At 43.8% G+C, this 26,798-nt stretch overlaps 1 protein-coding gene across 1 annotated transcript in view; it reads left to right on the top strand.

Annotated features, from left to right (window-relative positions):
* The first annotated feature begins 653 nt into the window (after nt 1-653).
* The window catches only part of creb3l1 (cAMP responsive element binding protein 3-like 1), a 169,864-nt gene continuing 143,719 nt past the window's right edge, over nt 654-26,798 (top strand). Inside the window, exon 1 of the mRNA XM_059975474.1 lies at nt 654-1,105. Within this exon, the coding sequence (XP_059831457.1) occupies nt 1,007-1,105 (99 nt within the window). The 5' untranslated portion in view covers nt 654-1,006. The remainder of the gene's footprint in view (nt 1,106-26,798) is intronic.

A 26,798-nucleotide genomic window follows, 5' to 3' on the forward strand; every position in this document is an offset into this window, starting at 1 on the left:
AGGGTCTATTCTGTATCTCTTTCAATAAATAAGTACAAAGAACACATGGTCTCCTTCGGTGCTGTAACCATTCAGTTATTCTATGATACTGAAAAGCTTCTCCATGATGCAGTCTCCATCAGCAGATCAACTATCAGCCACTTGAAGCTAACGGGAAGTTCCTAATTCTAATTCTGCGTCTAATCTTGCTTCTAATTAGTAAATAGAACTTTAATAATATGGATGCTGTTTCCTAGCATAGTGTTCATGTGTATGGCATATTGTGTTTTAGTCGGGGCAAAGTTCAAACGCGCGGATGTTTTTTTGATCGCTGGCTAGTTAATAATACAGCACACGTGAAGTTTGTTTACCTGTACAGTGGGAGGCGGTGTTTGCTAAATTAGTGGCTGCTGATTAAAATGGTGTCGCTTAGCAACCTGTGGCTGCTGGTAGATTTCCATTGGGCAAAGCGCTGCCGATGGCGAGGAGCTCGGGTTGAATGTGCGCCTTCCAGCCGCTCTCGCCCCACTGCCTGCCATGGCGCCGATGTAATTGTCAAACGATGGCAAGTCCTAAAAACACGTTCCAAGACGTTCATGAACGCTGCTCCGTGTTCTCAAACGGTTAATTGCTGAGAGAGGGCGTGTCGTGGGGTGCAGGGGTTAAGTGCTGTGAGAGGGGGTGTGAACCGGGTAGAGAGAGGGAGAGGCAGCGAGTTCACACCAGGAGAGATCCAATAGACAGGAGCCTGGAGATCCAGCCGAGACCCTGGGAACTGACAGATCAGACAGAGTCACCGGGAACCTCGCATTGCCATTCCGATCGGAGGAGCTCGACACCGATCGGCGGCCGCTGGAGAGCGTGGCAAGAGCGCAGCCCCCGGAAAGCGGGGCAGCTCGAGCGAGCCCCTAGCCGGCGGTGCCAGAGGTCAGGGTTGGGGGTTCAAGAGGTGGCTCTCCCCAAACCCCCGGCCGAGCTTCAACAGCTGGAAGATCCCAAGTCCGGAATCCCCCGTGTCTCGGCCACTATGGATATCCTTGATAACTTCGGGGCAGAAAAACTCTTCGCAGCTTCGAGCCTTGTGGATTTGGAGGATCTGAACGAAACTGATTTCCTCAGCAATGTGGTATGTGGCCAGTTTAACCAGCTCACTCTCCTGCCGGAGCAGCGAGATCCTTCTCTCCGTCTCCATCTCTGCAAACACGTTCTTTCACTCTTTCTCTTTGTGCATTTCTTTTTTTAAAAAAAAATCTCTCCGGGACCACATACACAGGCACAAAAATACACACGAAAACATTCAGTCATGTCACACCTATACATATTCACATACGTATGTGCACAAAGGTATACATACACACGTATTCGTATTTGCACACACACATCACTCGTGCATACACACACACACGCATATCATATGCACATATAATACGCATACTCTCTACCAGAACAACTCAGACACTCGAAAAGCAAACAGAAATGGAAAGAGAGAGGGAGATAACAGGCGCAGGAAAAAAAGACGGTCTCACATCCAGCATCTCACCACAGACACGTCTTCACATGAATACAGACAAATAAATACATGTTCCTTCTCAAAGCTGTACATTCACTCAGGGCCACATGTATTTTTCATCTGCCGTCGTCCTCAACTCAAGTCATACTTAAACAAAATAATGTCTATAAGGCTGTGATAATATTTATATAAACCAGTTGTGTCAGTGTTTCTGAAAGATAGAGTGCAGTGGTTTGCATTCAACATGTGGGAATTTGGTTTGAAGCAAAGCACGCTGTGTTTTCCCTGTTGCTGACTATTTAACTCAGCTGGTGTGCTGCTTTTCATTTATATGTGTGACATTAATCTGAAAGGAGAGTGTATTTTATGGATTGTAAGAATTGTCGAACAGTTATCACAATTGCAATTTTGCTTTAAAGTATTTTAATGTCATGAATTTTACATGCTTGTTTGAAGTTTACTTTAAGACAGTGTTAATGAAATATCTAACCTGGAAAACCGTTTGGAGGGAGGTTCCAGCTGTTGGTGTGATAGTGTTGGCGAGGGATGGAAGCAAGACTTCTGAGGGCGGCTGGGTGGGGGTACAGTGACTCTTTCGATGACAGTGTGGGGAGTATCCGGTGTAGGAATGTGAAGGTGACAGTGCAACATGGTTTTAGTGTGTGTTAGCATTTCCATCCAAACTTGTCATCTGAGATGTTCTAAATGGTTGTTAGAAACGGTCTCTTCCCTCTCCTGTGGAGGAGTATACCTGCTGGTGTGATACCCAGAATCCGGTTTATTAGCACTGGCATATGTTGTGAAATTTGTTGTATTGTCGCACCAGAACATTGCAATACATAAAATAGACTATAAATTATGACACAATTTATAAAAGAGAGGAAAAAATGTACATATATACCCTTCACACATGCATACAAAGACATACGTTTACTCACATGCACACAGACAGACACATAGACACATAAACACACAGACACACACACAGCCACACACATACACAGACACATTCACACACACACACACACACACACACACACACACACACACACACGCACTCACACATACACTCACACAAACACTCTCACACTCGCACACACACACACACACACACATTCACACAGTAAGTAGTGCAAACAACAGAGCAAAAATAGTGAGATAGTGTTCATGAGTTCATGATTCATTCAGTAATCTGATGGCAGAGGGGAAGAAACTGTTGTGTTCGGTCTCCTGTAACTCCTCTCTGATCGTAATGAGAAGAGAGCATGTCCTGGGTCATAGGCTTTCTTAATGATGGTTACCACCTCTTTAAGATGCCGTTCATGCTGGGAGGCTAACCCCCAAGATAGAGCTGGCTGAGTTTGCAACCCTCTGCAGCTTTTTCTGATCCTGTGCATTGGCTCCTCCATACCAGACAATTATTACAACCAGTTAGAATGCTCCCCAAATTTCTGTAGAAATTTGCTAGAGTCTTTGGTGACATACCAAATTTCTTCAAACTTATAATGAAATATAGCTTATCTTTTTTGTAATTGCTTTGATAAGTTGTGCCCAGGATAGATCTTCAGAGATAGTCTCCCAGGAACTTGAAGCGTCTCCACCCTGATAGGTAGCTGATGTGAATGTAAGACAGGAAAGGTAAATGGGAAATCAGTAAGTTAATTAGATTGATGTGGCTGCCAAGAAAGCTGGCATTGCCTTAATGGGATGATTGAGTCTCCAACAAATGAAGACTTACTGTGTAAATTTTAGACACATAACATAGATATGCAGACAGGTGCCTGAAATTTACACAGAAAGTATTTTTGACTGAGTTCATTTGCTTGAGTAAACTCATGGAATAATTTGGTACCTACTTTTAGAGGTTTGTGTAATTCCTTCACTTTTATCCCATGGCAGTATTTTCACCGTAAAAGAGAGGTAGATAGATGATATTATCTGAGGTAGTGAAGGATTATCAGGGGTAAATTGAATGGAGTATTGAAGTAAAAGTTAGTTCAGAGAGGATGTAGTTAAGTAATCTGAGGTTTAAGGGGCTAAGTGGGCTTACCTTCCTCCTAATTTGTCCATTTATATTGAATTCACAACCATTAGTGACTTGAACTGACATTTCCTTGTAAATGACTCTACTGCTATCTCTTATCCTCATTATAAGACCATAGGATATAGGAGAAGAATTAGGCCATTTGGCCCATCGGGTCTGCTGTGCCATTTCATCACGGCTGATCCATTTTCCCTTCCAGCCCCAGTCTCCGGGCTTCTCCCCGTACCCATTCATACTTGACTAATCAAGTATCTGTTAACCTTTGCCTTAAATATACCCCGTGGTTTGGCCTTCGCAGCTGCCTGTGGCAACAAATTCCACAGATTCATCACTCTAGCTAAAGAAATTCTTCCTCATCTCCGTTCTAAAAGGACACCCCTCTATTCTGAGGCAGTGTTCTCTGGTTCCCCCACCATAGGAAACATTCTCTCCACATCCACGCTATCGAGGCCTTTCAACATTTGATAGGTTTCAATGAGGTTGCCCCTCATTCTTCTGAATTCCAGTGTATAGAGGGCCAGAGAGATCAAATGCTCTTCATATGACAAGCCTTTCAATCCTGGAGTCATTTTTGTGAACCACCTTTGAACCCTGTTTAATGTCAGTACATCCTTTCTGGGAAGAGGGGCCCAAAACTGCTCACACTAATCCAAGTGAGGTCTCACCAGTACTTCATAAAGCCTCAACATTACATCCTTTTATCTTCTAGACCTCTCGAAATGAATGCTAACATTGCATTTGCCTTCCTCACCACCGACTCAACCTGCAAATTAACCTTCAGGGAAACCTGCATGTGGACTCCCAAGTCCCTTTGCATCTTGTTTTCTTTTGAATTGTCTCACTTTACTACTTCACCAGTCACAGAGACAGCTACTTGGCTGCTGCTTTAATTCTTCTCCAGAGAGTTCCTGTTTCCATCCATATTCCAAAGATTTGCTGGTTGTTAGAATATTTGGAGGTTGTAAATTATCTCCAGTGGAGATGGCTGGCAGGAGAATCAGGCTGGAGTTGTTGGACAGATGAGGGAGAATAGGATAAGAGGGGAACAGAATTACTGTGAGAGCTGACATAGAAGGAGGCCATTTGGTCCAGTGAATCTATGTTATAAGAAGATATAAATATTTATATCTTTGTCTATCCTCATGGTGTTCCTGTTTTGAAAGCATTTCATTTATTTTTGTTGCTGGTTTGAGCAAAGTTTTTCTGTTTATATTTCCCTCTCTGTGTGTTCTCCTTCATTGCCAGTGGGCTGGGCTGGGTGAATTTCACCTTTGGCCAGGAGCTCTGCGGAGGACTGCCAATGACATCCTCCCCACTGCTTCAGCCTGTACCTGAGTGTTGCTGGCATGTTGGAACTGGGATGTCAGAGTGGAGCTGAAGGCTGGATGCCAACGCATTTGGCCCCCCATTGCACTGCGGGGCTCACCGCTGAGCTATGCAGTGGAGCTCTGTTGTGCTGCGGGTTGGGTGCATTTTGCACATGACCCCTCAGCTCCCACCCGTTATACCAGGGATGAGCAACTCTATTCATTCGAATGGAATTGCCAGCCCTGAGTAATATGGTAACTGTGGTAAACTGTTTTCTTACAATTTAATATTCTTAATTAATACCTGATACAATTGTATTTTGATTTTTTGAATAATTTAAGATTATAGAAAATTTTAGATGATTATTAGAGACATTTAGAAAAAATATTTCAAAGGCCTTTCGTGCCACCATGCTATGAAAAGGCTATAAGGGGCCTGACCTCAAGATCCAACAACAATTTTCTGCTTGGATGGCACTCCACTTCCTTGGCTAACTGTTGCTTGTGGGAGTAAGCTGTTTCCACCAGATTTTGCTGCCTTTATGTTTCCCTTGGTTGACCTTGGATATTTTTCTATCATTGCTTATTTTGATTGGTTCATAGCTTACTCTTGTGTTCATACTTTATTCCTGTTCCTGGCTGGTTCTCGCCATTCAGTTTGCTGGGAACATCCTCTCCGAGGAGTCAGAAGGATTTAGGGTTCCAATTCCATTCCTCTGACTCTGGTCCTTGCTTCTTTGCAGTACTGAGGGGATTCTGCATTCTTTTAGCGCTTCTTCAGGATGTGGCGATCTGGCACTTCACTTGTACGTAAAAAAAAGCTTCGTAAATGCTTTATTAGCAATCAAGCTTATGTTTATCTTTCAGTCAACACTTCTAATTATTCAGCTGGTTGTTGTTTGGACTATCCTACTGCAGATACAATAACTGTTGCATTTTCTCACATGTCAAAAATACTTAATCAGCTGTGAATTACATAGGACCTTTTGGTCATTCCTATGTAAATCCTTCCCTTCTTTGTAATGGCTTTTCAGCACTCCTATTTTATTTGGTGTGTTTTGTTCTATTCCCTGATTATTAATATATTTTAATATTTATTGAGATAACAGCATGGCCCTTCCAGTTTTTCGAGCTGTGCCGCCCAGCAAACCCTGGTTTAACCCTGTCCTAATCGCAGGGCAATTTACAATGACTGATTAATCTTTGGAAGGTGGGAGAAAACTGGAGCACCTATGCAGTCATGGGGAGAATGTACAAACTCCTTACAGAGTGCGGCAGGAATTGAACCTGGGTTGCTGGTACTGTAAAGCATTGTGCTATGCTATTGTGCTGTCCCCTAATAGAGGTGTTTTCATGTTCAGCTATCATCTGTTCTTGATTTGTTTTTGGTGTGTTCAGTGCGGCTTTTAATGTTCCTGGTGTATGTCTGGGTTTCTTATGGCGGTGTAACCTAGTTTCTTCTGAATCCAGCACACATTTCTGCCTGATTAATATGTGCCTGTATTTAGCAGGTAGGTGTAACTGTTTTATTCTGTATGAAGGTATTGTAGATATTTGCATAAATTTGCCTCTGTGCCTTTGTTTGCATTCCTGCCTAGTAATGTGCCTACAGGTATGCCAGACCTTTAAACCACCTGAGCAAATGGGTATGGAACAGGATCCGATTCTGAATCGGGTTCATTATCACTGACGTACAGTAGGTTGAAAAATCTGTTGCTTTGCAAATCAATTTTTCTGAAGAACGGTGACAGGATTGCCTTGAGTCAGTGGACGGGCCGTGTTCATTAACCCACCTGACAACCTGAATGACTACACCATGGTCATTGCAGACTTTATTAAAAACAACTGTGGATCGTTCAGGGTTTCCCCCAGTCAGAAGCCCTGGATGAACAATGAAGTCTGGAATCTGCTGAGAGCCAGAGCAGAGGCATTTAAGTCTGGAGATAAAGAATGTTACAAGAGGTGAAGGCATGACCTCCGGAAAGCCATCTCAGGCCAAGTGGAGATTCTGGACTAGACGGGAATCGACGAGGGATGCTGAGCAGTTGTGGCAGCGCTTGAGTTCCATGACCTCCTATAAGGTTAAATCTTGTGATAGTGGGGAGGGCAGAGCTTCGCTTCCAGGTGAGCTCAATGCCTTCTATGCTCACTTTGACCACCAGAACTGGGAGGAACCTTCGAGCACCCCCAGGCCTCCCGACGAGCCTTTGGTCTCAGTATCTGAAGTTGATGCGCAAGCTGCCTTCAATACAATGAATCCAAGGAAAGCATCGGGTCCAGTTGGAGTACCTGGCCGAGTACTGAAGACCTGTGCCGACCAACTGGCTGGTGTGTTCACGGATATCTTCATCCACTCGCTCCAGCAGTGTGTGGTACCCACCTGCTTCAAACAGGCTTCAATTATACCGATGCCCAAGAAGAGCATGGTAACCTGTCTTGATGACTATTGCCTAGAGGCACTTACATCCTCGATGATGAAGTGTCTTGAGAGGCTGGTGTTGGAGCATATCAGCTCCTGTCTGACTGATGACTTGGATCCACTCCAATTCCCCTACCGAAACAACAGGTCTACAGCAGATGCTGTCTCGTTGGCTCTTCACACAATCCTGAAACATCTAGACAGCAAAGGTACATACATCAGAATGCTCTTTATCAACTACAGCTTGGCATTCAGTACCATCATCCCCTTAAAACTAAAAAGTAAACTCCAAGACCTGGGCCTCAATACCCCCTTGTACAATTGGATCCTGGATTTCCTTAGCAGTTTGGAAATCTGGACCCTTGGCAGTTTGGACTGGCAAAACCATCTCCCCCACAATCTTCATTGCTCCTCTACATGAGCACCACAGGGATGTGTACTTAGACCTGCTCTACTCGCTTTACACCTATGTCTGTGTGGCTAAGTACTGTTCCAACACTATATACAAGTTTGCTGACAACACCGCAGTTGAGGGCCGTATCAAAGGAGTGACGAATCAGCATACAGGGGGTGACTGAAAACTTGGCTGAGTGGTGTAGTAACAACAACCTCTCACTCAATGTCAATAAGACCATGGAATGGATTGCAGACTTCAGGAGAGAGAAACCAGAGGTCCATGAGCCAGTAATTATTGGAGGGTCAGTAACTTTAAATTCCTGGGTGTCACTATCTCGGAGGACCTGTCCTGGACCCATCATGTAAATAGTATTGCAAAGAAGGCATGGCAGTGCCTCTACTTCCTCAGGAGTCTGTGGAGGTTCAGCACATCATCAAAAACCTTGGCAAATTCTTTAGATGTTTTGTAGAAAGTGTGCTGACTGGCTGCATTATGGCCTGGTATGGCAACACCAATGCTTTTGAGCAGAAAATCCTACATAAGGCAAACACGAGGAAACCTGCAGATGCTGGAAATTCAAACAACAACACACACAAAATGCTGGTGGAACACAGCAGGCCAGGCAGCATCTATAGGGAGAAGCGCTGTCGACGTTTCGGGCTGAGACCCTTTGTCAGGACTAACTGAAAGGTAAGAGATTTGAAAGTAGGAGGAGGAGGGGGAAATACGAGATGATAGGAGAAGACCGGTGGGGGTGGCATGAAGCTAAGAGCTGGAAAGGTGATTGGCGAAAGGGATACAGAGCTGGAGAAGGGAAAGGATCATGGGACAGGAGGCCTAGGGAGGAAGAAAGGGAGAGGGGAGCACCAGAGGGAGATGGAGAACAGGCAGGGTGATGGACAGAGAGAGAGAAAAAGGGGAGGAAACTAAATAAATCAGAGATGGGGTAAGAAGGGGAGGAGGGGCATTAACGGAAGTTATAGAAGTCAATGTTCATGCCATCAGGTTGGAGGCTACCCAGACGGAATATAAGGTGTTGTTCCTCCAACCTGAGTGTGGCTTCATCTTGACAGTAGAGGAGGCCATGGATAGACATATCAGAATGGGAATGGGACGTGGAATTAAAATGTGTGGCCACTGGGAGATCCTGCTTTCTCTGGCGGACAGCCAGTTCTCCCTCCCCTTTTTCTCTCTCTCTGCCTGTTCTCCATCTCCCTCTGGTGCTCCCCTCCCCCTTTCTTTCTCCTGAGGCATCCCGTCCCATGATCCTTTCCCTTCTCCTGCTCTGTATCCCTTTTGCTAATCACCTTTCCAGCTCTTAGCTTCATCCCTCCCCCTCCGGTCGTCTCCTATCACTTCGCATTTTCCCCTCCCCCCACTACTTTCAAATATCTTACTACCTTTCCTTTCCGTTAGTCCTGACAAAGGGTCTCGGTCTGAAACGTTGATAGTGCTTCTTCCTAAAGATGCTGCCTGGCCTGCTGTGTTTTACCAGCATTTTGTGTGTGATCCTACATAAGGTAGTGGTTTTGCCCCAGTACATCACGAGTAAAGCCCTCCCAAGCATTGAGCACGTCTCCATGAAATGTTGTAGAGAAGCAGCACGCACCCAAGGCCTGGGTGATAAGATCCCACCACCCAGACCGTGCACTTTCCTCACTGCTGCCATCAGGTAGAAGGTACAGGTGCCTCAGGACGCGCACCACCAGGTTCAAGAAAAGTTACTACCCCTCTACCATCAGGCTCTTGAACAAAAGGGGATAGCTACGCTCATTTAAGGGTTATGTCATATTGTTATTTTGTGCTTGTTATTTATTGCCATTTATTTATAAATAGCAATAAAGATGTTGATAAGAGAGTACTCCCTTCAGCAAGCTGAAAGGGAATTGATGCCATTATGCTGCAGGTGCAGGATAGTGTGGAGCACGATCTGCTGAATGTGGAGGCTGATGGGATTGAAGACAAGTATGGAGAACCCTGTAAAGCTCCTCTTAAGCTCTGGAAGGGATGAATAGGTTTGTGGGAAAAGGAATGGACGCAGCTGAGAGCTCTATCAGTCACGATGAAGGGCAATTCTTGTGTGAGAGAGAAAGACCAATTTGAAGCAGCTGCATGGGAAGGAAGTGGAGATGGGTGTCGTGGGGGTGGGTGTCATGGCAGTGGGTGTCGTGGGGGTGGGTGTCATGGAGGTGGAAAAATTGGGAAAGTAGGAGCAAGGAATGGCGTTGGAGAAAGTATAGTCATATTAACTTTGGCAGTTGGGGCAGGGAAGAATAGAGCATCATGCTAAGTTTTGGGGCTTGTGTAAGACGTACAGGAAGTGGCACTGTAACAATCACCAGGTTTCACAGTTTTCAGTGAACACTTTGAGTCTAGGGCTTTGCGGACAGGAGCCCAATATCATCACATGCCAAAGCTTTAGCATCCTTGACAGGGACTTCCCAGTTCTCAATCTATGCATGGATATACATAGATCTTCCCCTTCCAATTAAACTTTGGAATTTGTGTGTTGCCAATAATGCGGTGAGCTGCTGCTTTGAACCACAACGGTATTTGTGATGAAGGTGTCCCACAAAGCTGTTAGGGGTTGAGTCCCAGTGAGAGTGAAGGACAGTATTTCCTTTCTTCCCAATCTTTTTATTATTATTAATAATATTTACAAAATACAATTGATATATTAATAAAGGGATTACAAACATACACATTCCCATTGCACATGAAAGAATACATAAGCAATGATTACAGTATAAATGAGTATTCCCAAAACATGAACAATACAGTATATATATGAACAAGGTAAATCAAGATATTTCATAATATATAATATAAAAAAACAGAAAAAAGAAAAGGAAAAAAAATATGCAAAAATAACTAAACTACTAATCTAATAGCTAATAAAGAAGAAAAAAAAGCAAAAAAAGAAAAAAAGAAAAACTAGAAAAAGAAAAAAAAGGGCTGTTTATAATATCTCACAAGAATACATAATCATCAGTGTCGTCAACTGTGCTCCTCTCAAATAAGATTAAAGCTGGAAAAACAAATAGGTTTGGAACAGGGTCTTATTACATCATATGAAAATATTGAATAAATGGTCTCCATATCTTTTCAAATTTAATAGAAGTATCAAATACATCACTTCTAATTTTTTCTAAATTTAAGCATAACATAGTTTGAGAAAACCAATGAAATACAGTGAGAGGATTAATTTCCTTCCAATTCAGCAAAATAGATCTTCTAGCCATTAGAGTGAGAAATGCAATCATTCGACAGGCGGGAGAAGATAAATGAAGTACGTCCATGTCCTGGGTGGTGGGGGTCCCTGATAAATGAAGAAATGAAGTATTTCCATATGGGGATATTGCATGGTTTAGAGGGGGTGCTATAGATGGTGGTGTCCCACGAGCCCACTTCCCTTTTACCTTCTGTATTTCTCTCATTCTAAATAGTTTGTGCCCCAAGCATTGTGAACACACCAGCCATTAATGTGCCAGAACTTTGTAATATCCGGTCCTTCATAGTTTGCTTCCATGTTACGTAGTCAACAATAGAGTCAGTACTCATCTATTTTAAACTTGCAACCATGCCAGTCTGGGAGTACGTCCATGTATCTGAACTACTTGCTCCATTCTAGGTTACTCATATGATCTCATAAGAGGTGCAGGACCATGTGTAACTTACCATCTCCACAACCACTTTTTTTTCCTCTCCTTTTGAAATAATAGTTTCAGCTCAGGCATTTTATTTGAGTTTTTTTTTTGTCAGGATTTTTTCCCAGGGGATTGTCAGATCCAAGCCCTACTACTTTGCAATCAATCCTGGTCATATCCTTGCATGGTATAGAGATCAACAGTTTCATTTTGATGTAGTGGACAACAGAGTACCTCCCCCAGTGGTTTATTCCACTTAGTGAGCATATTTCCAGCATTTTAATAACTTTACATCAATGGGAAAGAAACCATCATATTTTTAATATCACTGCCATAGGATCTGTTTAATTCAGTTTATGTTCAAACACATCTTTACAAGTGGCATGGAAACACCAGTGCCCTTGAATGAAAAATCCTTCAAAAAGTAGTGGATGTGGCCCAGTCCATCACAGATGAAGCCCATTGAGACCATCTACATGAAATGCTGTGGCAGGAAAGCAGTATCCAGCATCAGGGACCCCCACCACCCAGGACATGCTCTCTACTAGTAGCTGCCATCAGGAAGAAGGCCCAGGAACCTTAGGAGTTGCGTCACCACGTTCAGGAAAAGTTGCTCCCTTTCAACCATCAGGCTCTTGAATCAAAGAGGATAACTTATTTATTTATCATTATCATTTCTCTCTTTTTGTATTTATGCAGTTTGTTGTCTTTTGCACAAAGGTTGATTACCAAGTTGATGCAGTCTTTCACTGATTCTCTTATGGTTGTTATCCTATAGATGTATTGAATATGCCTGCAAGAAAATTAATCTCAGGGTTGTATATGGAGACATATATGAATGTTGATAATAAATTTACTTTGAAATTAGAACTTTGATTAGGTGATATAAATTATTGTTTGATACTGTTTTTAACTTCAGAAATCTGGCTTTGAAACCAATCTGTCATCATAAACATCAGTTGCATCTGTCCCAGAAATGACTTTGGTTATTTTCAACCAATTTCCCAGGAAACAAGTCAACAGCTCAAAATTGCATTTAGTTTCTGCATTAGCAGCTTCAGAGTGCCGAGACAGGTGTTGTCCAAATGAAAATGTCATGGGAATTTGTGTTCCTAGAAAATTGGGCATGAAGAAAAGAGGAAAGAATGTGGTTTGTGATGTTCCCTGTAAATGACTAATTCTTTATTTTCAGGGAGTATATTTTCACTTCTCTTAATATAGCTCAAAATTTAAGTGCAAAGACATTGGTGGTAATAAATGCAAACCATTAGAATTTATGCTGTTCATTTGTCCCAGTGCTTAAGAAATAGCAGTGGAATGTTTATATTTTGTTGAGCTGTTTTTTTGACTCAGTCATGCTACCTATCTCTGTCTTCATTATATTATGGATTCAGCACAAATGGATTGACAGAGCCTCCAAATTTTGAAGATTGGGCAACAACACCCTGGGGATAATCAAGTTATTTAATAACCTTCTTGGAACATTTTTGCATATTATGTTAGTATAATATTTTGAAGGTGAGGAGAATCACCAATTGTGCCAGAGGTTAGAATATCCAGTTGGGTAACTATGAGATAGGAATCGTCTTTGGTGGCCCAGAGTACAAAAGTGCCAGAGTACAGATTTCACATTGTGCTTCCTCCCCCCCCAACCCCACCCGGCATTTGATTCCATTTGCTGATGTTTTGTATCAGGGGGAATTTACTGATAATGGGTGGTGGGTTTGTATGTATAAAGTGCTGGCAACTCAAGGAATTTCTGCCCAAAGTCTGCAGTTTTCCAGGCTGACGTAGATAGATGACACGACGTGAAGATGGACTGTCATGGCAATGCTAGTGGTCAAGTGGTATTAAAGGTGAGAGATAATCTGGTGATGTCCCCAGCAATAAGTCGCAATGGACTTCTTAGAGGATCCCTCTGCATGCAATCAAGAAGCTATGATGCAGCTTTCAACTGGGTTAAGTTTTCCCAGTTTGGTCCAAAGGCTATCAGAACTTCAGGACTCAAAGCCCTGTTTAATGCCGAACTGCTGGTTCAGTTACCCGAGGAATAAAACACCATCAACCTGCCCTGAATTCCACGCTGAAGGGTTTAGTGGTAAATCAACCCCTCCCTGCAAAAAAGAGAGTGAGGGGAGGTTGGTCATGTTTTGTGAGGTGATGGGAGAGAGAGTGGGGAAGCTGGCTACTTGTCCATTCAATTCTTCGGCTGCTTTGCTGTGATTCTCATGATGAAGAAGGCATCTGTGGATTAAGGAAGGGCTTGCCCACTGTTCTGAGGTTCTATAAGAGATAAATCGTGACAAAATAGCGTGGGCATATTGGCTTGTATTCAGTTGCCCCGTAATGTTTGTTTTGTCGTATGCTCTGATTTGCCATTGATGAGGGATATTCATCTCCACTGGGTTCCATCTGGCTACTCACAGCCTTAGGCTTAAAGTATAACTTCTTATCTCCCAAGAGTGACCAGGTTAATGAGGTACATCATGGGAACAGGAGCCTGTTGGAGGATATTTAAACAAGGCAGGATTAATGAGACTACTGTAATGCTGGATATTGAGGGCATTTCATTCTCTTTGTGGACATCTCCTACATTTGGTGTCTGGACCAGAATTAATCTTTTTTATTTTGCCTGGTTTAACATCTCTTTTATCAGATATTTACGGAATGTCAAACTTTTTAATAGACTCATTCTTCCTCCCAGCAGAAAGGAACCTTTTTGTTTTCACCAGTGTTTGCTCCTTGCTATTACAACATTACGCTCTTGTAGGTAACATCACATGTTTCATGTTGAGATGCATCTTATGCTTTTGCTAAGACTGCTACTGAGAATTAAAGGACTCCATCCCAGCTTTATATAATGACTCTATTTCTTGACTTGGCCTTCAGTAGTCTCAGTCCAGACTTATTCAGGTCAGTTGAATCTGGTGCTGTGTCGTTCGTTATCTGCAGGCCACCCTGATCAAAATTGCCCAAAGTAGCAACAATGAAAGGAAACCAGAAAAACATCATAACATGAGCCAGAGTCCGATCCACGAACCACATCCATTCAACCTTGCCCGAGACCCAGGACTCCGTCCCAATCCCCAGGCAGCATTGAGCGAGGGGGGGGGGGGGAGAGAGAGAGACTATTTGAATGCAGGGATTTTCCTCCAGGAGTAGCAGACGAGAGGGAATGAGAGACTGCCACCTTCCTCCAGCAGCACCGAGTGAGAGGCTGGTCTGAACGCCCGCTCACCACAATGTTAAAAATCTTCCTCAACACTTTAGTTAGTGAGATTGGCAAGAAATGGAGCCTCCAGGCTTCTTGGCCTCAAGGCCGCACACTTCACTTGAAACCTCAACTGAACTCCCTCGGAGACAGCAAAGCGCCAGATTGCTCAATTGGCTGGAAAACACACCACCATAATGTAGATCACAGGCTCCAACAGTAGCAGAACCACATTTGAGAGACAAAGAAGATGAGAAAGAAGTAGCTTTGTGAGCTGTCTGCTGGTTGTCGCCCTTGGTTGCACTGTTCACTAGGGCCTTCATCTGGTGCAGTTGGGCATTAGCTCATTCATTGTACTGCATTCTTCCTCACAAAGTCACAATCAATGGATGAGGGATAAATGCTGGTCTGCACACCACAACGACACCTTTGCTGCCGTCCAAAATCTCATCATTGAACCTGAAAGGGCCCAGTGACCTTCAGTTTAATCTCTTGCCCAATAGACGGCTCTTATCGCAGCAATAATTTGTCAGCCCCAATGTTATTCTCAGGTCCTTGGGGTAGTGTTTAAAACTTCAAAGCCTTGACTTAGAGTTTATAGAGCTGCCAGTGTACTGCAGCGGATACTTGTCAGATAAATTGAAGAGTAAGCACATCGCCAAGTATGTGGTGGTCGAAGGGTTAAACCACCTCAGCAACAGGCTGAAATGTAAGCTACAAGACCCCATCTGAACTTGCACAGTCATTTCCGGAGAGGTCATTATTAATGTTAAAAACAGATGTTGCACTAACTCAAACCAGTAACTCCACTATTACACAAAAAATGTTCAAAAATTCAAGAGAGGCAACAAGTGACTCCCTAGTTTATTTGCACACCTTGATCCACCCAGTAAGATCATGGGAGGTTTGAGCACCTTGTAATGGTGCTGCTCTTTTTTTGTTATGTTTCCATATCATTCTTCCCTTCTGAAAATGCAGACAATAGCTGGCTCCCACTGGCTTGTCCCCATTTTACTTACCCTGCCAGCCCTCCCGTTAATATTGTTACTGGCAAGGGTTATGAGGGTGTGTGTGATGGGACAAGAGTAGTGGTGTCTATGGAGTAGGTAAGCAGTCAAGGTGAATGGATTTGAGGTGAGGAAACTGAGCTTTGAGCAGAGGATGTGGAGTGCAGCCCCGGTCTCACAGGTAAACCCACCCATCGCTGGTAATGTTCTCCCTGCCATTGAGCACATCTACATGGAGTGCTGTTGCAGGAAGCAGCATCCATCTTCAAGGACTCCCACCACCCAGGCCATGCTCTCTCCTCGCTGCTGCCATCAGGAAGAAGGTGCAAGAGCCTCAGGACCTGCATCACCAGGTTCAAGAACAGCTATTACCCCATCGACCATCAGGCCCTTGAACCAGAGAGAATAACTTCACTCAGGTTAACTTGCCCGTTACAGAATTGATCCCACAACCTATGGACCCACCTTCAAGGACTCTTCATCTCATGTTCTCAATATTTATTGCCTATTTATTATTATTATTATTATTATTATTATTTTCTCTTTTTGTATTTGACAGTTTTTTTTATACATCAGTCATTGTCTGTCCTGTTAGGTGCTGTCTTCCATTGATTCTATTGTGTTTCTTGTATTTACTGAGATATGGTGACATACATGTACTTTGATAACAAATTTACAGTGAACTTTGAGTCAGCAGTGGTTAGGTGCCTCCCTCTTTTCTTCAAATGATATTTGACATGAGTCTAAGCACTAGAAATGATTAATAGTTTCAAGATGGCTTATTATTTGGATCAGCTTTGATGTGAAAGTCGTACCATCCCTGGCTGCAACTTGCACATATAGTAGGTGAATACCTCTTTAAAAGTGGAAGGCCTTTCCCCACGTGCGCCTTACCGAGTGTGATCAAAACTGGATATGGCTATTATTTTTAAATTTGATTTATTTGGAGAACCAGCACAGCAAAAGAGTCTTCTGGCCCAACGAGCAAGTGCCGCCCAGTTAGACCCTTGTGACGAACTAACCTATTAATAGGCATGTGTTTGGAATGGGGGAGCTCAGAGGATAGCGCATAGTCATGGGAAGAACGTGCAAACTCCTTCCAGAGAACCGGGCTATCAAACTCGGGTTGCTGGCGCTGTATTGGTGTTATGCTAACCGCTACAATGCCACGTGCCTTGTGAAACAGATGCATGAGTCCTGGAGGAGCTGAAGCAGCTGGAAAGGGAGATGCACTTGCTTAAGTATAACGGAAAATGGAAGCAAGTAATCTGATCAGCTATCAATGTCGAAGACAACCTAGAAATAGAGGTACCATCATAAAGTTATCCTGCAGGGAAAACTGCCTTTTGAATTGAATTGACTTTATTACTTAATTCCTGCATATGCATGAGAAGTAAAAGTCTTTACATTACGTTTCCATCTAAATGTACAACTCTGCAATTTATAGTAATTTATAATAAATAGAATGAGTTAATCAGTCTGATGGCCTGGTGGAAGAAGTTGTCCCGGAGCCTGTTGGTCCTGACTTTTATGCTGTGGTACCGTTTCCCGGATGGTAGCAGCTGGAACAGTTTGTGATTGGGGTGACTCAGGTCCCCAATGATCCTCAGGTCCTTCTTACACACTTATCTTTGTAAATGTCCTGAATAGTGGGCAGTTCACATCTACAGATGCACTGGGCTGTCCGCACCACTCTCTGCAGAGTCCTGCGATTGAGGGAAGTACAATTCCCATACCAGGCAGCGATGCAGCCAGTCAGGATGCTCTCAATTGTGCTCCTGTAGAAAGTTCTTAGGATTTGGGGGCTCACACCAAACTTTTTCAAACTGACTGAGATGAAAGCGGTACTGTTGTGCCTTTTTCACAACACAGCCGGTACATACAAACCACGTGAGATCCCCAGTGATGTTTATGACGAGGAACTTAAAGCTGGTCACCCTCTCAACCCCAGATCCATTGATGACAATAGGGGTGAGCCTGTCTCCATTCCTCCTGTAGTCCATAACCAGCTCCTTTGTTTTGTGACACTGAGGGAGAGGTTGTTTTCTTGACACCACTTCTTCCCTGTAGGTTGCCGCATTATTATTTGAGATTAGGCCAATCAGTGTAGTGTAGCAAATTTAATTAGCAGATTGGAGATGTGGGTGGTGACACAGTCGTAGGTATACAGGGAGTAAAGGAGGGGGTTTAGTACACAGCCCTGTGGGTCAGAGAGGCAGAGGTGAGGAAACCCAGTCTTGCCACCTTTTACCACAAAGTCTTTGGTCAACTTCGGGACTGATTATTAAGCACCTAGTTACAATAATCTTGCCCTGATCTCCCACGTTGTTCTCCCGACATTCGCCTATCCTCACCACCCCCGCTGCTTGCCTGCATGTTTTTGGCAATTCACAGCTGCCAGGTAACCTAATGACCACAGGTCTTTGGGACGTGGGAGGAAACTGGAGCACAAGGGGGGAATCTAGAAGAACATGTGCAAGCCACACAGACAGCAGTGGAGATTAGGACTGAATGTCAAAATGCAAAATGTGGCTGAGGTGAAGTCACATCACGAGAAATTGGGAAATTACATTCTTCCCCTGAAAGTTGCTGTCTTGTCATAAAGCCCATCTGGTCATAGCTGCTAACTCCATTCCACATTGTGAAGCATCTATATGATTTGCTCAACTAATAATTGTGGCCTTGCAGGAATATCCTTATTATAATTGAATTGAATTTAATGTTTTTTCTTGTCATTATATATAGGTACTATGAAACTCTGTTTGGCTTCCTCTCAGGCAATTAAATAAAGCGGTAGATAAAAACAAGACAGTAATAGAAAAACAACACACACAAAATGCTGGTGGAACACAGCAGGCCAGGCAGCATCTCTAAGGAGAAGCGCTATCGACGTTTCGGGCTGAGACCCTTCATTAGGAGTAATAGAAAAACAGTATTAAATAGATAAGTAGCAGAAAATAAGCAGCAGCACCAAAATATCACAACTGCTCATTTCCTACCTTCACCTAGCCTTTCTCCTCACTACGTTCACTCCCATTATTTCTCCCATTTCTCCTGCTTCCACCTCTCTTTTTTTCACAGCTATCCATCGATCCATTCCCCATCCCCTGTACCCCCAACAAAATGTCTACTCTCACCCAAACCGATACTGGAGTGGCAAATGAATTTCTCACCCACCTAGGTAGGTGTCTTCAGTTCTCACCTATGCGGGAATATCTGGCTGGAGGAGAGCCTGGTAGCTGTCATGAACATCTCGCAATTGGGATCTTTCTTTAAACATGCGAACAGCCCTTGGGATAGTGTCTGCTGGGTGTGGGGCAATCACTGCCAACTCCATCACCCCATTTGTTCCCAGCATATCAGGCCAATATTTCCCCAAGACCCTTACTTTCCCATCTCTGCCCATCCTATTAACGCCTTCCGTCAATCTCAACAACCTCTCCTTATCCACCCCCACTCAATCAGTCAATTCCTTCAATTCTATTGATTACTGCATCAGCGTGAGTGTGGATGGATGGGGTCCTACTTCCAGATCACAGTCAAATCTGATGGTTCAGAATGCTTGATCTGACTATGATCACTTGTCACATCTGCTGCACATTTTCTGACCACCTCTGCTTCTCGCCCTTCTCTCTAACATCCTGTCAGTCTCACTTCCCCTCTGAGCTCTGTCAGTATTGCTTCCTTTGGTTGGCTGATCTTTTGCTTTCCAATCTATTTCTATACCCTGTTTATTTTTGATCTTTTCTCTGACCTAAACGTTGTTTCTGATTCTCTAAAAAGCTGATACAATCTGTGTTGGAAATGTAAATCTGACCTGTAATTGTAACAATGCGACCAGAGGGAAAGATGCGCCCACTTGAGGGGAAGATTTAGCATTTCGTTTGTTCTTCTTATTTTGGGAGGAGTTATCACTGAATAAAAATGTAGGCAAAATATGCTATCTGAGCCACTGTATTTTCCTCTGCATGTAGCTGGCCTGTGCTGACAGTAGCCTTTAAATAAATTATGCTGATGTATGACTGAATGTTTGTGATTTATCTGTCATTAAGTTGTGACTACATATGCCTTGTTTAAAAAAAGCAGTGTCATGGGATTCCTTGTCTCTCTACTTACAGAGCTACCTTTCATCTGATCATTTTCATGGTTGACTTCTCTGTTATACTGCTTGTAGTACTTGTAATCCTGTCTGTTATAAGCCAGACTTTTTATTCACTTAATTATCTCCTCTATTATAACACCAAAAACATACCCTTTAATAATAATCCAATTATAGTAGCAATTGTTCTGAATAGCCTCCTATTATAACCTATAAGTTATATGTTATACTCTCTACTGTGACTGCTTCTGTTACATTACAATTCTCTAGATCGATTTGCAAATGGTAATGGACACATAAAGGACTACTGGGAAGCATGAACGCCAGGTACATTCCCATCCTCTAAACAGTTAAATTCTATTGTAAAGGAGAAAGCTGAATGGTCTCGGGCTGGCAGTGGCAGGTGGATAATCCTCTGACCAAGACGTACAAACAAGCTGGATGAACTCAGCAGTTCGGGCAGCATTCGTTGAAATGAGCAGTCAAAGTTTCAGGCCAAGACCCTTCGTCAGGACAGCAGTCAACGGATGCTGCCCGACCTGCTGAGTTCATCCAGCTTGTTTGTACGTCTTGATTTGACCAGATCATCTGCAGTATACTTGTGGATAATCCTCTGGCCCTCTGCAAAGGTGTGGTCCTCAAATGAAGTCTGTCTTCAGTCAAATTGATTTATTCTGCTTCAACAATAGCATCATATCTTTGGGGGAAAGAGTACAACTTGACCACCTGGAAGGATAAAGTTTATGGTAGGTGGGACCCCCAGTGTCTTGACTGGGAAATGTTCTGCCCATCTTTTGTAATAACTGTGTCAAAAGTCTAGATGTCTAGCTGACAACTCTGTAGTGTACCTTCCACACACTGAGTTCAGCAATCTATGAACGTAGCTCACTAGCACTGGAGATTCTGCAGATGCTGGAACAACACATGCAAGATGCTGGAGGAGCTCAGCAGGACAGGCAGCATCTATGGAAATGAAGAAACAGTTGGGGTTTCGGGCTGAGACCCTTCATCAAGGCTGGAAAGGAAGACACCAGAATAAAAAGTAGGGGGAGGGGAAGGAGGACAAGGTAGAAGCTGATAGGTGAAGACGGGTGTGGGAAAGATAAAGGGCTGGAGAAGATGGGATCTGCTAGGAGAGGGGAGTGGGCCCTTGGAGTGGGAAGTGGACCATTGGAGAGGGAAGTGGACCATTGAAGAAAGGGAAGGAGGTGATAGGCAGGTGAGGAGAAGAGATAAGAGACCAGAGTGGGGTTTAGCCAAAGAGGAAAGGAGGAAATGAAAAGAAAGAAATGAAAAAAAAATTGCTGGAAGGAGGTATTGGTGTTCATGCCATCAGATTGAAGGTTACCTAGATGCAACATGAGGTGATGCTCCTCCACCTTGAGAGTGGCTTCATCATATCATAGGAGGAGACCATGGACTGACATGTCGGGATGGAAATAGGGATAGGAACTAAAATAGTTGGCTGCTGGAAAATCCGGCTTTTGGCAATTGGAGCAGAGATGATTGACAAAGCGGTCCCCCAGTTTACATCTGGTTTCTGTTGCCTTTGTAAGGCCCACTCAGGAAGGGAAATAAATGGTAAACTGGTTTGTTTGTGTCACACGTTCTGGGGTACAGTTTTTGAAAACTTGCCATCCATACAGATCATTTCATTTCACTGTAGCGCATTGAGGTAGTGCGAGGGAACACGAGAAAGTGCAGGTACAAGGCTATTAATGATTGCATTACCTTTGTGACTTCAGTCCCATAAGAGTGTACAAAACCACAACTTATGTACTCAAACATCCCCTCCCGATATCGTAGCACTACCTTTTTACATACGTCTCACTGTAACCTCTTGCAGTACACCTCTTATTTTAATCTTTGCTGTTGTAATAATTTGTGTTCTTGCTACCTTGGTCATGTTCCCCCTCTGTAACACTGATTGTTACAATATTCTTCATTCATATAAATGACCCATAATCTACATTATAACATTCTCTGTGCATGTCTCCTGCTGAATCCCGTCTTTTGCAGCACTTATCTTTATCCTTTATCTTTACAATCCCAATAGCAGAAAACAGTGCTCTCTCCTACATACCAAACTAGTGTTGTGTCTTCCACATGATTGAATGCAGGTTATCAACACGAGAACTTCTGACAAAGGAAGGATGAGTTGAAACTCTTTCGGAGACAGCTGTGCTGATAATTCGCACAACAACTCACACCCTGGTGGCTGACCCATTCAAAACCTAATGCAATTACTGACTGAACTCATTAAGGGATCCTCGAGTTGCACACACCTGTTTTCAGGTGCTTTGAACAAACCTGATCCATTCTTTAAAAAAATCTGACTGTAGCGCTTCTCTCTGAACATCAAACCATTAACAGAATGAGAACCTGCACTATGGAACACTGCTGGAATATATTGGTTTGAGACATTGGCTCCCAAATGGGGCAAATGCCATCAATGAATTCCTGTTGCCATTGTCCTCTGAAGTCAGTGGTATGGTTGGAGATCATGAATGTTTCTGTAATCCACTGTACGGTGGGGGGGGGAGGGTGGGTATTGGCCTATACAGCTTCACCAGAACCCTGTTAGCCGGCCTTGCCCATTTCCACCTCTCACGAAGGGGATGTAGGGTTCGACTTTGCGAGGTGCTGGAATATATACAGCCTATAAAAGGCCTTGAACTGGAAGCTTGATTGAGGTAAGCAGGGTATCAGAATGCTGACCTGGTTTGTTTATAGGATCACTTTGGGCTATCAAGGATGCACCGTTACCTCAGTCTTGTGTCATCCAATGGACCTCTTGGCTAAACACGATCAAGGTGTGATGCATTCTGTGCAGGTTTCCATCTGCATGTGATCCACACTGTGATAAGCTCCCAGCTCTGAGTGATCCCCGGTGTGACCAACTCTGAGCAGACGAGGTAGAGGGTGCTGTAGAGGAGGGGGATGGTGCATGATTCACAGTGACCCACTCCTGGCTCTGCAGCATTCACTCTCTGGCCCTTTCTGTGGTTGGTAGAGCCAATTGTGTGACAAACTCCTGTGACAATGCCCCTCTCGGAGAGGGTGGACGTGTTTAGCACTCACTAACAGTGGGTTAATGCGTCACTCGTGGGCATACAATTTGCTGTGTGTGACTCCTGTATTAGGACTTATTCCTTCTAATTCACGGATGTAATTATCAATGATGCTGATCAGATTAGATGCAACACAGTGATTAGATTCATTCTGGTTTGCGTTCCAAACCTTAGATTCTTGATCTGAACACACCATCATGAGTTACTCGAGCAATCATCAGTGCATTTTTAGTCAAGTCATAACATAATTTCTCGTGATGGCCTGATAAAGTGTCAATCAATAAACACATCTGACTGACAATACTATCTCGACTTGAGTAGCCTAACATGAAAATTGTAAGATGCTATTTGCATTTCATTGTCTGTCCGCCACAAAAAGTGGGATCTCCTGGTGTCCACCCATTTCAATTTTACTTCCCATTCTCATTCCGACATGTCAGTCCATGGCCCCTTCTACTTCCAGGATGAGGCCACACTCAGGTTGGAGGAGCAACACCTTATATTTGGTCTGGGTAGCCTCCAACTTGATGGCAGAAACGTTGATTTCTCGAACTTCTGGTAATTGCCCATCCCACCTCTTCACCATTCCCCATTCCTGTTTCCCTTCTCTCTCCTTATCTCCTTACCTGTCCATCACCTCCCTCTGTTGCTCCTCTTTCCCTTTTTTCCATGGCCTTCTATCCTCCCCTATCAGATTCCCCCTTCACCAGCCCCTTATCCTTTTCACCAATCAGCTTCTCAGCTCTTTACTTCACCCCTCTCTCTCTCCTGGTTTCACCTATCACCAAACACCTTGTACTTTTTCCTCCCCTTCCCCAGCCTCTTACTCTGACTTCTCCCTTTCCTTTCCAGTCCTGATGAAGTGCCTTGGTCCGAAACGTCAACTGTTTACCCTTTTCCATAGATGCTGCCTGACCTGCTGAGTTCCTCCAGCATTTTGCATGTTTTGATTTGGATTTCCAGCATCTGCAGACATCCTTGTGTTTGTGTTTCATTAGCACTTTATTTGGGTGAGGCAGCTTTGGGTATGTAGATCAGGAGTGCAGTTCCCACACAGCAGGAAAGAGACCAATCTTTACGTAAGTGCCCTTCACAACAGGACATCCTGAAGTATTTCACAATGCCATGGCAATTTTAGTTTACACCTACCTGGGAGGAAGGCAAGCAAATATGCCAGACTCTGTCTTGAAGCTCAGAAACGGAGCTCGAACCTACTTAGAGACAGGATTGTACCATTGATCCTTAGCTGGCAGCTGAAGACTAATTTTTACCTGATCTACTAATGGCATTATTGAAAAGTAATGCTCTAAGTGTCATCTTCACTTCTACAACAGTCGGCGATTGCCAGTCTTATCAGCTGTATCAGCATTGTGAATGACACATTTTAAAAGTAAATTGCGGCAAACTATCACCGCAATCAATGAAGGTGCGAGCGAAGGCAAAGCGAGTTCGCGAGATGTGCCCTGCTGGTGCGCTGCAAAATCGACACCCTTGGAGATGGAGCCGAGCTGGCTGGAGTGAACGATTTGGAGGGGAGAAGATGGGACGGAGGAATTCTGATACCTATCTAACTGGTCTGGGCGTGAGAGTGGATCACTCTCTGCGCTGAGCCGATTTGCAGAGGTCGGGGATGGCTTCTTCGGCAGTGGAATCCAGATCTGAAGCAGATCACTGGGTGGCGTCTTCTAGGCCCTGAGCAATTCACCGTAGTGAGGCACTGTTCCTAATAGGAGGTACAACATGCTGTTTGGACAATCTAAATGCTGGCCCAGATAGATTGGAAAGCAGGATGTTAGGTGAGGTTGAGTTGCTTTGGGCACCAGGACAATTTGGAGCGGTCAAGGGTGGCTTCTCTGGCACTGAAGTCTAGGCCCCAGAACGATTTCCCGTGGTGGGGCCAGGTCTTAGTGCAAGGTTTGGACAATTTAAACGCCAGCTCAGATAGTCTGGGGGCTTCTGTCTCCATGAGGCTATGTGTGTGAGACTGCCCCCACGGCTGCTGTGGTTCATGTCTGCGAACTTTGCGGTGGTTTGCCCCACTAATATGATGGACTGAATACCAAGGCTTTGGGCCTACTCCAGGCTGCTCCAGAGATTCAGATCTAAACACTCAATTTGGTTCAGAATGCTATTGCTATTTCTCGCTTCTATTGTTTGCATGATTTATTTTGTTCTTTTTTCTCTGTGAATTGGGGTTGGTCTTATTTTTTTTAATGGGATCTTTCAGTTTCTTTGTTTTGCAACTGCCTATAAGCAAACAATTCTCAAGGATGTATATTTTATACGTTCTTTGATGATAAGTGCACTTTGAATCTTTGTAATGTGCAGAGTCCTGGGTTGGGTAAAGATGAGCAAAGAAGTAATGGATAGATCTCGCTATCAGTGTTATTAAATGTATTTTAAATTCTCTGAAGCTGGCTGCTGATATATTGTTGAGGTTAGATGGACTATTCATTTTGTTCTGTTTCGGAATGACCCAGAATGTTTGCTGTCATCAAATGACAGGTCAGGCATGTCAGGTCAGGCTGACATGACTGCCTGAGAAATTGGCTTCAGAGCTGAATGGGCTGCACATCCGAGGGTGGGAGCCCATCTTACTGTTGCTGCCGTGGCTTATCGTGAGCAAGAGAAGATGCAGAACGGAAAGAACTCTCAGTTCACTCAACTTCCTCTAGTTCTATCTGCTTGAATCCCCAGAACTACAGGAATCACGAAAACTCCCTACCTTGCTTCTCCATAATGCAGCTGCTGAAAAGACTGAGAAGGGCAGTCAGTTTCTGTGGATGAAGAAAGTGACAATATTTCTGCTCAGACATCTTCCTTCAAAACGGCAGTTCCACCATCTGAATTTAAAAAAAATACGTATTTTCTCTTGCTCCTTTACAGCCTCATTGGTCCACAAATCATTCTTTCAATGTGTAAATCTCTTGGGGATGTAAGAAGTAGGTGCAGGCAATTTGATTACCTATGGCTGCTCGGACTTCCAATAGTTTGTGGCTGACCTTTGACCTGAATGCCTTTACCCCCATATCTCTTGTGAATTGGCATTGACACAGATACCACCTGACATTCCATGTAACCTAGGCCTTCAGTTGCTCTAGGCCATAAGTGTCAAACTCAAGGCCCGCGGGCCATATCCGGCCCGGTGTACAATTATCTCCGGCCCGCGAGATCATTTTAGATAGATCTATTATTTTAATTATTAATGGCCCGGCGATATGAAGCCTATGATTGTAAGTTAATACCAATCATAAAAATAATGCTTGCTCAGCAATCTTCTTCATAAGAAACAGAATTTGTGAAGTGAAACACTTTGTAGTTATAGCAGAGACTGAGACACAGGAGAACAGGCTGACAAAACGGAGGCAATGAAAGCTGCGTTCGCACGCGCCTGACTGATCCGGCCCGCATGAAGCTGCATTTTGCCCAATCCGGCCCATGACCTAAAATGAGTTTGACACCCCTGCTGTCCTATAAGCAACACCTGAGTACAAAAAATATTTTCAAATTAAAACACTGGATCACGTTTTTCTCTAGGAACTGAAAGAATGCGTCGAAGAAGGGTGAAAGACACAATCTGTTATTAGTGGCTGAAGAAGAGTGAAAGGGAATCTGGAGGATGGGAAAATGGGCTGGAGAGATTCAGGAATAGAATTTTATCCAATTACCCTAAGTAATAAGCAGACTGCTGGAGAAAGGAATTCCAAATTTGCTGGTGGATAGAATTTGAATGTTTAATTCCAAGGTGCTGAAGACTTGTGGGTTGGTGAAAGGAGTGGGGAAAGCCCTAATATCTGATCAATTAGAAAGTTTGGTACAGGTCAAACTATGATGGCGGGGTTCAGGCCCCAGAGCAGTCCAAGAGTGAGGAATGACCTGACGTTTGGATGGTGTAAGTGCCAGGCTAGATTGAAGAGGTCAGGGTGTTGGGACCAAAGGGGAGGCGAGGGCCGTTTCTGCTTGCTGCTTTGCGACGTTTACTCGGCTCTGCGCTGAACTGAGGCTTCTGCTGCAGTGATATCTGGCTTTGTGCCTTTCATAAAACTTCAGTTCTGAAGCTACCTGCCTTCTTTTACTGGTTACATGATTTGTGTTGTTTTCCTCTCT

The sequence above is a fragment of the Hypanus sabinus genome, chromosome 7 (genome assembly GCF_030144855.1).
Source record: "Hypanus sabinus isolate sHypSab1 chromosome 7, sHypSab1.hap1, whole genome shotgun sequence".
NCBI lineage: Eukaryota > Metazoa > Chordata > Chondrichthyes > Myliobatiformes > Dasyatidae > Hypanus > Hypanus sabinus.